At 35.5% G+C, this 13,029-nt stretch overlaps 1 protein-coding gene and 1 long non-coding RNA gene across 5 annotated transcripts; one reads left to right on the top strand and one right to left on the bottom strand.

Annotated features, from left to right (window-relative positions):
- Positions 1–2,722: 2,722 nt before the first annotated feature.
- Positions 2,723–3,407, top strand: LOC135772216 (uncharacterized). The gene is made up of 3 exons (XR_010543221.1): positions 2,723–2,780; positions 3,084–3,272; positions 3,370–3,407. It is a non-coding gene; the product is annotated as an uncharacterized lncRNA (long non-coding RNA).
- A 1,774-nt stretch (positions 3,408–5,181) lies between these two features.
- On the bottom strand, positions 5,182–11,311 carry snx10a (sorting nexin 10a). 4 transcript variants are annotated; one of them, XM_065289370.1, is made up of 8 exons: positions 11,160–11,311; positions 10,351–10,387; positions 9,538–9,624; positions 9,067–9,167; positions 8,827–8,925; positions 8,098–8,313; positions 6,068–6,090; positions 5,652–5,818 (listed from the first exon to the last, which is right to left on the bottom strand). In XM_065289370.1, the coding sequence occupies exons 2-8, from the start codon at positions 10,372–10,374 to the stop codon at positions 5,787–5,789; spliced, it is 582 nt and encodes a 193-aa protein (XP_065145442.1). In that variant the 5' UTR covers positions 10,375–10,387; positions 11,160–11,311; the 3' UTR covers positions 5,652–5,786. The 4 variants fall into 4 exon arrangements, with proteins under 4 accessions (XP_065145414.1, XP_065145433.1, XP_065145422.1 ...); XM_065289342.1 differs by lacking the exon at positions 6,068–6,090 and having other exon boundaries at positions 5,182–5,818; XM_065289361.1 differs by lacking the exon at positions 6,068–6,090 and having other exon boundaries at positions 5,182–5,818; positions 8,827–8,880.
- Between the last annotated feature and the right edge of the window lie 1,718 nt (positions 11,312–13,029).

Raw genomic sequence — 13,029 nt, 5'->3', positions numbered from 1 at the left:
TCAGGGTCCATTAAGTGGTGTTCATTTAAACCGGTTATGGCGGTTCAACCAATGAGCTCAAGGAAACCTTTATGGGATGTTTGAGATAATACCCTTGGCTTTGGAGTGGCCGCCGTGTGCTGTGTTTCAAAGCATCTCTGCTAATGATTTACATGACAGGTTGTGGGTTGATATAACCTTAAAATGTGACACAATACAAATAAAGCACTAAAACACAGTACGAGCTTCGGAATAAATGCTTTTAGGGACTAGCTCTGTAAAAAACCCAGCTAAAGTATTTTTTGTGATTTAATGTGTCCTCACTGTAAAACAAAATGCAGCATGATGTTAAAGGGGACATTTCACAAGACTTTTTTAAGATGTCAAATAAGTCTTTGGTGTCCCCAGAGTGTGCAAGTGAAGTTTTAGCTCAAAATACCATATAGATAATTTATAATAGCATGTTAAAATTGAAACTTTGTAGGTGTGAGCAAAAATGTGCCATTTTTGGGTGTTTCCTTTTAAATGCAAATGAGCTGATCTCTGCACTAAATTGCAAAGCCGTGGTTGGATAGTGCAGATTAAGGGGTGGTATTATCCCCTTCTGACATCACAGGGGGAGCCAAATTTCAATTACCTATTTTTCACATGGTCTCAGAGAATGGTTTACCAAAACTAAGTTACTGGGTTGATCTTTTTCACATTTTCTATACTGGGGACCCAATTATAGCACTTAAACATGGAAAAAGTCAGATTTTCGTGATATGTCCCCTTTAAAACAAATTAAGTCAAGTCAATCTTCTATTTTAAAGAGCACCAATGGTCTGATTCATGATTTTACATTTCCTTTGGTTGCACAGGTGTGTATTAGTACATGTTAACGATATGCAATGGGTACAAAACCCAAAGTAAAGGATGACACGAGTTATCTTTTTTCTTGGACTACAACAAACACACAGATTGTGGACAACAGTCTACTTCCTGTGATTGGTGATGTAGACAAGACCGACATTATCATAATTCCTCCTGCTTCAGACTCAGACTGTAAATTAACTCCTGTAGCATTGCATTGTGACCGAATCTTTCAAACATGGTAATGAGCGTCACATTTCCAGCTGACGTCAGAGGTCTTCAGGCCAATCACAATGTACAGATTTGCTGGCCAATCAGTGTTTCAGGAAGAGAGTGAATTCTGGAGCTACAAAAATGTACGGTATGTGGAAAATAATGTTTTTTAACCACGCGAACACATTGTATTATACCAAATACGTTGTTATTCAGCAATGAAATAGGTGCTCTTTAAGTTTTGACCTGTGATAAGTTGGCATTTGTTAAGTTAAAGTAACATAAAAATATATTTTTACAGTGTACAATCATTCTACATAATGTAAATACAGAACACTCATATAACCTTGATACAAGGAGCACAGATGCAATAGCCAGTAAACACCACCTCCGTCAAAAACTAAATATGTTCTTGTATAATACGTGCCATATTATATGTTTATCATGTACTTTTACTTCAAATCTGCTTAATCCGAAACAAAGTTTTTTTGCAAAATCCTCAACAATCTTTCAGCATTCAGCAAGTCCTCTAAGCGCATGTATACACTGTAAAAAACAAATGTAGCATCAAATTAAAACAACTTGGTGTTGCAAGTCAATTCCACATAAGATTTTAAGTTTTGACCTGTGAATAGTTGACATAACATATAAAAACAAGTTTTTTTAAGTTAAAGTAGCATAAAAATGACAAAAATGCTGCAGTTTTTTTACAGTGTAAAAACTGCACGAAAGACCGCGTGTGTACATCAGATTTTTTTTGTCGAGCTGCAAGAGTCCAAATTTTTCCATTTTTGAGCCTTTTACCTTTATCCAAAAAGAACAGTGAAGAGTGACTAAAGACTTTTTTTAGAAGTAGATATTTTTGTAGGATATACTAAGGGTTTTGCAGCAAAAGACTAAAGTGACATTTAAGAAAATAAGGCATCTGAATTGCTGACTGACTTTGATGATCCTAATCTCATAATTAGAGCATTAGATTTTAATCAAATGTTTGTCAGCAAATAGACTGTAGTTTCTGATATTGGGTATAAGAGGGCAGATTTGGCTGATTTTTCACTCGCTCCCCGTTCCCTTGATCGTTAGCATTCCAGACAGCAAGTATAAATGGCTAACCCTTGTCATCTCGAATTTCAAAATCACATGTGACAGTGATGGGTGAGGCGAATGTAGAATATGAGCATATGACCGTGCTGGAGGTGCATTTTATTGCTGTATGTGGGGAATGATTAGCTGGCGTTGCAGAGCAAGAAGAATCCAATTCGTTCAGTCGTTTAATCCATCAGCCTGTGCTGAGTTCTGATCACTGTATTGACGGACTCCAGGGCAATGTCAGCCAAGAACTCGAAGCAATGTTCAGGGATATAGCATTTATGTTTATGAAATATAAAACAGCGAGGCAGAAAAGATTACATGTCATGTTTGTCGAGAGAGTCCATTTAGAGCGAACAGATGTCTTGCTAATTTTGTTGTGACCCATTCTTGCTTGCTCTCTGATGTGTCTCTCTCTCTCTCTTTGTTTCTCCAAGCCTCCATTATCGGCTGTGGGGAGTCAGGTAATCAGTGCTGATTAATTCTCTTTATTGTTGGTCGTTTGTCTGCAGACTCCGCGCTGTCTTTTCCTTTCAGCCTCACTATGAAACAGCCAGTGATAAATGACCATCTCTCCCCCTTCCACCATCACCACAGCAACCCCTGCTCTGCCTAAGTGCTTCTGATTAGTGACCCATGACTTAAAGGTAGAGGTGGCTTTTTGTTTTATTTCTTAATGTGACTTTTAGTTCTACCAATAAGGTAGCATTTATGCAAAACCATGTTAAAGAGGTTGATTCATTTTAGAATGATTTGGTTTATAATCAAACCGCCTGGATGAGTAAGGTTTGTATTTGTTTATCTATAATGTGTGATTTATTGCAACAAAATGGCTTATGGGTTTACTGGTCACTACAGTGACGGTGAGTGGTAGTGGCAGAGATTGGTGAGGTTTTTTGAGTCTGGTGATGTGAATGACAATACTGCAAGTGTTTATCGGTTGCTTCTAGACGCTGATGAATCTACGCCTACACGGATCGAACGTAGCCCCAATCAGACCACCGGCTTCAGCGAAACACTTCTGTCACAAACTTCATCCCTCATTCATTGAGAACTTAATCTCTCCGTTAAAACAACGATTAGATGCTGAAAAAATGCTGTTGCGTGTAGACGGAGGAAAAGAGAGACTTTGCGGCCAGGTGAAGTACAACATCTATCCTTGACCTCTGAGTGGGCAGAAATTTAAATATGGCTTTTTCCAGATTTTTTATTTCCCCAATCCCTTTATTCTTGCAGCCAATTTTTGGGATTTCCATTGAAACCCTGCACAGGATTTAACTTATCTTTTGAGTTATATAATAACATAAAATTATGCTTTTATTTATACACTAACTTTGTGTGTGTGTGTGTGTGTTTTATTAATTGATATTTCTATGCAAACTCCCCTTATTCAGTGCTTTAGGACAGTGGTTCCCAAACTTTTTCAGCGTGTGGCCCCCCTTGTGTATGGTGCATTCCTTTGCGGCCCCCAAAGAAAATTTGTGACAAATAACTGTTCTAAAACTCAACATTTTAATAAAAAAACATTAAATTATACAAAAAAGTAGTGCTTTTGGTTAGTAGCCTTATTTTTTAGGTTTAATTACACAGAATTCATGATAAATTAATGTATTTCAAAATCTTGCGGCCCCCATTTTAAAAACCATTGCTTTAGGATGTGTAGGATGCTATTAATTCATTATGCACTATCCACCAGAGATGGGACCAAGTCACACATGTGCAAGTCTCAAGTAAGTCTCAAGTCTGAACCTTCAAGTCTCAAGTAAGTCACAGTCTATGTCAAGTCAAGTCCTGTAGTAGGTCAAGTCAAGTCCAAGTCAAGTCACCTTATTATTGTAATTTTACCTGCAGAATTTGATCTTAATAAAGATATATAGAATATAAAGAAATAATCATGTTTAGTAAAATACATCATGGAATTAAACAAAATTGTAATCTCTTCCGTTCGTGCGTCTACATTTGAAATAACGAACTTGAGGAAAAGACGTGATATGTGAACCGGCCCTAACATTGTAGAATCCAGTCATTTTTCTCTCTGTGTGTGTGTGTGTGTGTTCAGGTGGCAAACTTGGAAAAAGTAGCCAAGTCTCGTACCGCTCAGATCAAGGGAAGTAAAAAAAAAAAATTTATTTTGCCTACATTTGTCCCTTACACGGTATGATGAGAGTTAATGGCTACTTTAGCTATTATTACATTAGCTAACTACCAACTAACTAACCAGATACTAACAAATTGACAAGCACTTACTGGGCAGAATGGCTCTTCAAATGACAGACGAAATTGGAGGTTGTCGTCTGGATGCCCGTGATTTTAATGTTGCATGTCTTGAAACAGACTGTTCGTCTTTTGCCATCTTGTTGAAGCTTAAGCTATGACCCTCGGTACCCCTCCGGCTGACATGTTGATATCTGTTCTGTGGTGTGTGGTGTGCGTAAGGTACGAGAGGGCATGACTGATGATAGTGTCGTGATTCAGTCATGACAACGCCATTCTCAGCCTGCGCTCCAACTGGGTCAACTTTATTTTTTTAAATAGTTTATATATTTTATATTCATACTGAAAACATGATGTGATTAACACTCAAGTCATTGTGTCTCAAGTCAAGTCAAGTCCCGAGTCTTTAACTTCCAAGTCCGAGTCAAGTCTCAAGTATTTTATTTTTTGTCAAGTCAAGTCACAAAAATAACAACTCAAGTCGACTCGAGTCCAAGTCACCAAGTCATAAGTCCCCATGTCTGCTATCCACACAGGTACATTTCCACACTGTAAAAAACCATAACCCTATCTCTAATTTTGTTCAATCAACTCAGATTTATAAGTCACTTCAACTTTATCTTGACAAGAGATGACTTGCTACAACTTCTAAAATAAAGTTGACATACTTTAACTTATAAAAAATAGTTAAAGTAAGTCATCTCAAGATAAATAATAGTAAGTTAAAATGACTTGATTAAACAAAAAAATTTAAGGCAGCTAATTTTTTTACAGTGCAGTTATTCACAGCAAAGAGGCTCAGATTTTCAAAAAATAAAGCATTTATTCATTTATGACTGCATATACAATAAAAATGTCCTTTTTAAAAAAACATAATATTATCCTAACACATTTACAGACTTCAATTCTTCTAGCAGTACTAACTTATAAAAATACTAAATAATTTTAAGAAACACTTAAAGTCTTGATGCAATGCCATGTTACTAATACTCTTTTAAAATCTGTTAAACAAAAGCATGTACAAAAAAAAAAATACAGAAGCTGTGTTAAAAAGGCTTCTTTGTCAGGCACATTCCAGTATCAATGTAGAACAATACATGATGTAAATGATCCCTTTCACACCTGAACTCACTTTCACAATAGAAATATAAATACATTTTCTTTAAAAAAAGAAAAACTCGACAAACATGATATAAAACAATAGCCAAAACAAGAAATCTTTTACATTATCATGCATCCAAATATAACTTTGGACACTGCGAGCAGCATCTGGGGCACTTTGTCAGTATTATACACATCTGCATGTCACAGGAGAACATGATGCGGATTGATCAGAGATGTAGACAGGCTGTTAAAGAACTCTGCCTCGGATACTGCAGCTTGGAATTCATGGTCAAGGCTATCATGAGTGGAGTCTTTGTCAACAGGTGTGGAAGGTCCTACACTATGACCCAAACCAGAGGACGTTGTACTATAAAGAAACAGATCGCAAAAAAAGATCAATTAGATAATACCACCTTACTTTTGTATACAAATATTAAATGTATTATCAATATTTGAACTGTATTATCATTATTTGAACTCACACCAACATGACTCGTTTCTTTATTGCATATATCATGCAAACTTTACTTTTTATATTAATGACACATAATATGCAAAATAGCCTAAAGCAAATAAGTTTCAAGTTGAAATGTCCTTATTATGTAGCACTTCTTACCATTTTCCATAGTTGCAAAGCAGCTTTACAGTAAATACATATTAGTAAAGACATAAGTTAAAAAAGATTACAATTAATTATAAAACATATAGGGGTGGTTCCCCCGAACAGGGATTATCTAAAGTCAGGACTAGGTCTTAGTTTTCTGATGAAATATAACTAGTTTTAACAAACATGCTTTACTAAAAACATGACTTGTGTGCATTTTGAGGCAAAACAAAGGGCACTGATGTATTTAAAGATATGTCAGTGCAAGTTTTTTTCAGTTTGAACAGCTCTTACATTTATTTTAGTCTGGGACTAGTTTAATAGTTTAGATGAATCCAGTAGTAGGCCTTAAGCCCCGGAGACACTGCAAGATTTTTGGCTGTCCCAGACGAAAAACTGCCATTGTGAAACAATCGGCACGATTTCTTTGATCATGGTTCTTCATCTGTGGTCCTATGTCATACAGTGTGAGAGGTTCAAAGACGTCTGTTTTCCCGGTCTTGCGTCCAAAGATGGCCTACGATAGTTTTCTGACAGTGTCAGAAATTCAGCATGATCAACGCACAGTGCGTTTGCTGCAACGACCTGCGTACCGGTATTTGTTTATCACTAGCGCTTGCGGGTGACGTTGCGCTAACATATGACGCAGCCGTCAAAGCCTCCAATTCAATAGGTGTCATCATCGTACAGTCTGCAGGCTATTCGTACCAAAGTTTAAACGATCCATTTTGCACAGTGTAATGATGTTATAAAATTGCAAAAATCCTGCAGTGTATCCCAGGCTTTAGTTATATTAGGACATTTAAGTAGTTTTTATAAACATACCTTACAAAAACCTTACTTATGTGCATATTGAGACAAAACACTGGCACTGATATGTTATAAAGAGCATCTATTTAATTGCTAAAACAACGTTATTTTGTGTATTTGGTATAATACAATGTGCTTGCGTGGTTTTTTTAGCTCCAGATACACTGTTTTCCTCAAACCCATTGATTTTGTACAAAACTAATCAATCTGAAAAGCAATGTGTCCCTGATTGGCCAGCTAAATTGTACGTTGTGATTGGCCTGAATACCTCTGACGTCAGCTGGAAATGTAATGCTCCTTACCAAGTTTTAAAGATTCGGTCACAATGCAATGCTAACAGGAGTTAACTTACAGTCAAAGCGGGAGGAATTATGATAATGTCGGTCTTGTCTACATCACCAATCCAAGGAAGTAAACTGTTGCCTACAATCCGTGTTTGTGTTGTAGTCCAAGAAAAGAGATTTACGTTGGAAACGATAACTCGCGTCATCGTTTACTTTGGGGTATGTATCTTTTGCATATCATTAAAGGGGACAGAGAATGAAAAAAATTTTTTACCTTGTATTTGTTGAATAATGGTAGTCTACCCACATTCACAAACATAAAAAGTGCTAAACATGCTAAACATCTCAGTCTCATAGAAATTCTTTTAGAAATTTCAGCCAGAAAACAGCCCAATCTGAAAACTGATGCTTATGACATCACAGGCATCTAACTGCCCCTCCACTTTAAAATAATTGGCTACATTTTTTGAGTGGCAGCAAAGTCAGCCAATCAGTAATGAGATTGCAAGTTAAGCCAGTAGGGGGAGCCAAATAGGTGCAAAACCACTTGTTTAAAATCCCCCACCCTAATAGAGCTATCTGAGAGAGGTTTTTAGGAAGCTTCTAAGGCATTACAGACCCAAACAAAAAAAATTTGTCTACATGTCACATCACAGAACAAGGATAAATACTCTGTTCAATCATTCTATGTCACCTTTAAAATAAACTAAAACAAACTTACACATCAAAGGAAACTTAAAAACGTGAATCGGACAATAGGTGCTCTTTAAGATATTTTTGATTTCAGCTCAAACATTCATTTAAGTCAGGGACTAGACTTACGCACTGTCTGGGAAACCACCCCATAGAAAGCATGGTATTGATTTAACTTCCTATACTCTGCTTTTATCAGTTTAGTTGAATTTCATTTAGTAATAGGCACTGAATGCATGAAAGAAAGACACACACCTGTCACAGTCTGAGTCCCAGAAGGTTTTGCTGTCTTCTTCACGATGCTGCTCTTCGATGGGGAAACGAACATCACAGGGACATCGATGTATTGCCTGTGCTACAGTGTAGTGCGTCTGGCCCTGCGCACATGCATCTATTTTTGCAATTTTTAGCTGTGACTGCAAAAACAGATGCAGTCGACTGTCTGATAACAGTAAGGGCGTCTCTAAAACTCTAGGAACACAAAGACAATAAACTAAAAAAAACCTCCAAATCGATTTTTGGAAAATGCTTAATTGAGAAATTTTATATGTTAAAAGTCATACAGTGCTGATCTTAATTTTCAATTTCCATTTTATAGCTATAGTTAGTATAGAAAATGTAATTTTACATTAATTAGTGTTTGGAAAAACTATCACTGTTTGGTTAGCAGAAACTTAAATGTATTGTGGTGAGTTCCAATAAAGATTTTTCTCTCATCCCCATTTGACAGTTTATAGGGTATGTGTCTCAACCACCACTAGAGGGCAAAATTACTGCATTCCCTTCATGTCAAATTTGAGATGAGTATGACAGCCAGAATGATTTATTATTAAATGATTCATCATTCATTAATATTAAAACACTGAAAACATGAAACGTCAAATGTGTGATTAAAAAAAAGAAAAAAAAATCTATTTTAAAACAGGATAATCAGAAATAGATAGAAACAAAAAAAGAAAAGAAAGTGTGACCGAAGCAACTCACTTCTGGAGAAACTGCTGTAGCCCCTTCATCCGTTGACCCACCTGGAACTCATTACTAAAATTGAAGAAAGGGTTTCCATGAGGAAGTTTAGGCAGCTCTCTATAGATACAGATAAAATTTAAGCAATATTTTAAAACAAAAATCAGAATAATGCAAAGACATGCAGAGATGAGCAAAACCAAGCAAAAAAAGAACTCTCAAAGACAATATATTATATGTTCTTCACATTAAAGTACTTACATGAGCAAAGCATTGTCCTGTAGTCTCTGACGCAGCCACACAAACTCACTGTACCTCCTTCTTACAACAGAGGTCTTCCTCTGGAAACACATGCTATTGGTCTGCAAACAAGAGTATAATAAAACGCATGCCCTCCTATATGAATTATAGTTTAACAGTGAAAGAGGATCCGACTTCAGCCACGCTGCTCTAAAAATGTTACATTTACAGCACAAAAAAAAATCCCATTCATGAAACAGAACAAATTTCTATGTGATCTTTCTTAAACTATTTTTGCACACATTAGTAAAATGTATTTTTAATTTTTAAAGCAGATTTATGAATGAAAACTAACATGTCACTGCATGCGTGATGTGATGATAGAAAAATATTAACATGCAGGCATCCAAACATCCATCAGCAAAATACAGTTTTCTGATTAGAAATAATCCTAAAATGCACACAATCATTTAGAGTTTGCACTGCACTCACATAAAGACAGATCTCGTAGTCAATATACGTGTGCCAAAAATCTTCCTTGTGTAGCTGAGGATCACGCACCCAAACATTTATAAATTCCTGCAATAAGCAAACAAACTGTCAGTTTAAATGTTTATGATTGGTGAAGTTTATAATCAGTTCGGCTGAAATGACTCAGCAGAAAGTATGTTGTACTTTCTTCTGTGTTACATTTTTTGTTTTATTTTTCAAAACCAGTCACCTTTTACAAGTTTCAAACTATCTACTATTCTCCTTGCCATTTGGCTACTCCTAGGCAATACCACATTTGATTTAAAAAAATATGATAGGCATTATTTAAACCACAAGTAAAATATCACTGTTGTGTTTATTGTGGAAATGGGAAATTTCTGTATTGCAGATACTTTGTACAAAAAAAAAGTACAAATGTACCACAGCAAGTGTTTAAGTTTCCTCTTTAGAAACTCCAGGCAAATACCCTCATGCAATAAAAATTGACATAAAAATAAAGATAGCATTGTGCTCTATTTGTAGAAATGCATGATATCCATTATTATTTATTTACCCTTGTGATGTCCAAGCCTGTATGATTTATATGGAACCCAAAAGTTATGTTGAATGATAGTGACCTGTATATATTTGTTTTATCATTCTGCTTGGGCTTCTTCACAGACATCAATGAATCACATGGGTTGAGATCAACACAAGTGTTTAAATGACAACACAATTTTATGGGTAAATTAACTCATTAATGCTTTGTCTTTGACACACAAGAGACACGAAACAAACTTTCACACAAGTAACACTAAAGAGTAAGACACTAACCTTCACAGAACTGAGCCTGTCCATCTCAGACACCTGACTGGAAAAGAGAGAGATACTATGTGTCAAAATTGTATCTTATTAGTTCAATTCTCTAACAGAAATAAACAAATTCAAGGAAGTATTGCTCTAATAAACAAAATCTGTCCAGTCATGACAGTGCTTGTCAAGGGGAAGAAAACCAAACATTTGATAAGACATATTAGAAATTAGAAATATTTCTCAAACAGCTGAACCTTTAAATTTAGACTTTGTAAAACAGGGGTCCCATCTGCTTTGGTCCATACAAACAACATGCTCTCAATGATACAACTAACTCACTTTGAAAAATAACTTAATTACCCTGACTGACTGGGAATCCAAAGCTAATTATTCAGTAAATAAATTACAGTTACCATGTGCACAATGAACTGAACTACTATGATTTATTGCTTGCAAGTTTTCATCCTGACATGTTTTTCAGGATGTGTTACTTTGGTTAGAAAAAGGTTACATTTTATTTAGGTAAATTAAACTTTGGTGAATAAATAATAGTACATTTACAGAATTTAGATACGTTTTTAGTTTATTTAGTACATTTTGTAGTTATATTGATTAAAATAAATGTGGCAACCAATGCCACAATGTTTTAACAAAATGAAACGCGTTTTCTGTTTGTTTCTTCTTTTAGAGAAATTAGTTAGGCACCAACATTCACACAACTTAGAAACATTGATTGCAATGATACATTTGGACAGCTGTACGTTTTGTTTACGTTTATTACAGCTAATTCACCTTATCTATTTAAATATATAATAGTTTTCTGTGCTCACCTTTCCGCTTAGTCTTGGTGTATTAGGCTATACAAAAGCAAAGAGACTGATACCGCACTCCAGGTGAGCCTGCCACTGTTGTGATTTAAAATGTGGCAACTTGCGGTCATGGATATGTTCACGTGCTAGATGCGACATGTAAGCGTTTTTCCTTGACGCTCAGCCTTTGATTTGCGCATGCGCGGGTCCGAATTGCCTATTGTCCGTTTATTTGCCAATAGTGGCTTTGATTATCATGTAATTTTATCAAAGGGGACTTTATTATTTTTGTACAACTTACATTCAGATTTAATTTGTACAACACAATCCTTCAAGCACAAATACACAAGTGTTATATTATTTTGGTGACAAAACTACAGGCGTGTTGACCTGTAGCCTATTTAATTCTTCGTCATGTCGCTTGATATTTTGGTACAACTTTAGTATCTACACTGTAAAAAGTGAAAGTTGGATATACTTAATCAAAGTACTTCAATTGGTAACAAAAAATTAACTGAAAATTTTAAGGTGAACAAAAAACTTTTTACATTTACTTCAATTTATAACACCTGTAAAAAAATATTTTATGTGAAAATAAAATCACATTTTAACGTGTTAGCAATTTAAACAACTTTTCAAGTTAATCCAACTATCACTTTTTATAGGGCCAATGTTTTACACCAATACTGTGATAAGTCGATACAGGCAATACTGCCAAGAGTTTCAAAGGACCAATGAGAGTTGTTATTTACTGTGTAAAGGAAAACAAGTTTTCCTTGCTGGCAGTCTTAATGAACTGGTAAACTACCTTTGGCAAGATACATGACAGACATCACAAGGTGCGGCCTGTGCCACACAAATATTTTTATATCTCTCTCCTCTACTGTGGCACATTAAGGCTGGTACCAAATGCCACAAGTATTGACTTTTCTGACTGCTATCAGTCACAGAGATATTAAACTTCCTCTCATTTCAGATGTGTCAATCAATATACAAATTCTAGAAAATGTAATCAAAAATGGATGTTTGTTGAACCATTTTCCAAAGGCATTAAAACCGAATTGATCAGTGACTACTTTTGGACCATTTTTTCTTGAGAGTATACCCTACCACCTCACAACAAATGTTTTGCTATTTATTTTTTATTCAGGCATCTTACTTGCAACCATGCATTCTTATTAAAAGTACATACAAATAGGCTTTGTTTAACTTTTACCTTCTGTTTTGTTGATCTTTGTCTTGGTCCTCCATTATTTGTTGATGTGGTTGGCTGTCTTTCAACATTCTTCTTCTCTGGTAAGAACTGATTGCTCTCCTGCTCTACAAAAGTCTCTGGTTCACTTGCTGACATTTCTTTCAAGCTTTGTTTGTTTCTGGGTATCAATACATAGCAACTCAATAGTTTAAAAAATATATACCAATTATATTGGATTTTAAATAACCCATTAACAAATGTACACTACACCCATTAAGTTGTTTCTTGAATGCTACTCATTTCTTTGTGCCATGGTGTACTTTTCTTACTGGAAAATGATAACCAAGTTGCATCAGAATATGGCTTAAATGCTCATAAAGGAAGTGACGGATGTGTGGCCACAGAAATGTCTGAATCTAGATTTACATAAAATAGTTGTGTAACTGGCTTGGGGATTCTTAAGTTCAAACTTGATACGTTTGACCACTTCATAATCAGTTTCCCCATTTTTATAATTTAAATAATGAAGCATTTAGGGTTGGCTAATATTTGTGTAATTTAACATTCTTAACTCTGGTCTCTAAAATCCTCAAACAAGTTTCTTTTTATTGATCATTTACTCAAAGGTCCAGTAGGGTGGGAAGCTGGACTTCAACTCGTCAATACTATACTATGTGTCTGCCTGTCTCGGAGGTC

Source organism: Paramisgurnus dabryanus, chromosome 19 (assembly GCF_030506205.2).
Source record: "Paramisgurnus dabryanus chromosome 19, PD_genome_1.1, whole genome shotgun sequence".
NCBI classification, from domain to species: Eukaryota; Metazoa; Chordata; class Actinopteri; order Cypriniformes; family Cobitidae; genus Paramisgurnus; species Paramisgurnus dabryanus.
Note: the sequence above shows the minus strand (reverse complement) of the source record. Positions and strands in the feature narration are given on the sequence as shown.

Coding starts and splice junctions, on each gene's coding strand:
- snx10a (XM_065289342.1), bottom strand. CDS start 10,374: ATGGACAGGCTCAGTTCTGTGAAG. Junction 8,926..9,066: donor CAGGACAATGCTTTGCTCAT/GTAAGTACTTTA, acceptor CTGTATCTATAG/AGAGCTGCCTAAACTTCCTC. Junction 5,819..8,097: donor TGGGACTCAGACTGTGACAG/GTGTGTGTCTTT, acceptor GTTTCTTTATAG/TACAACGTCCTCTGGTTTGG.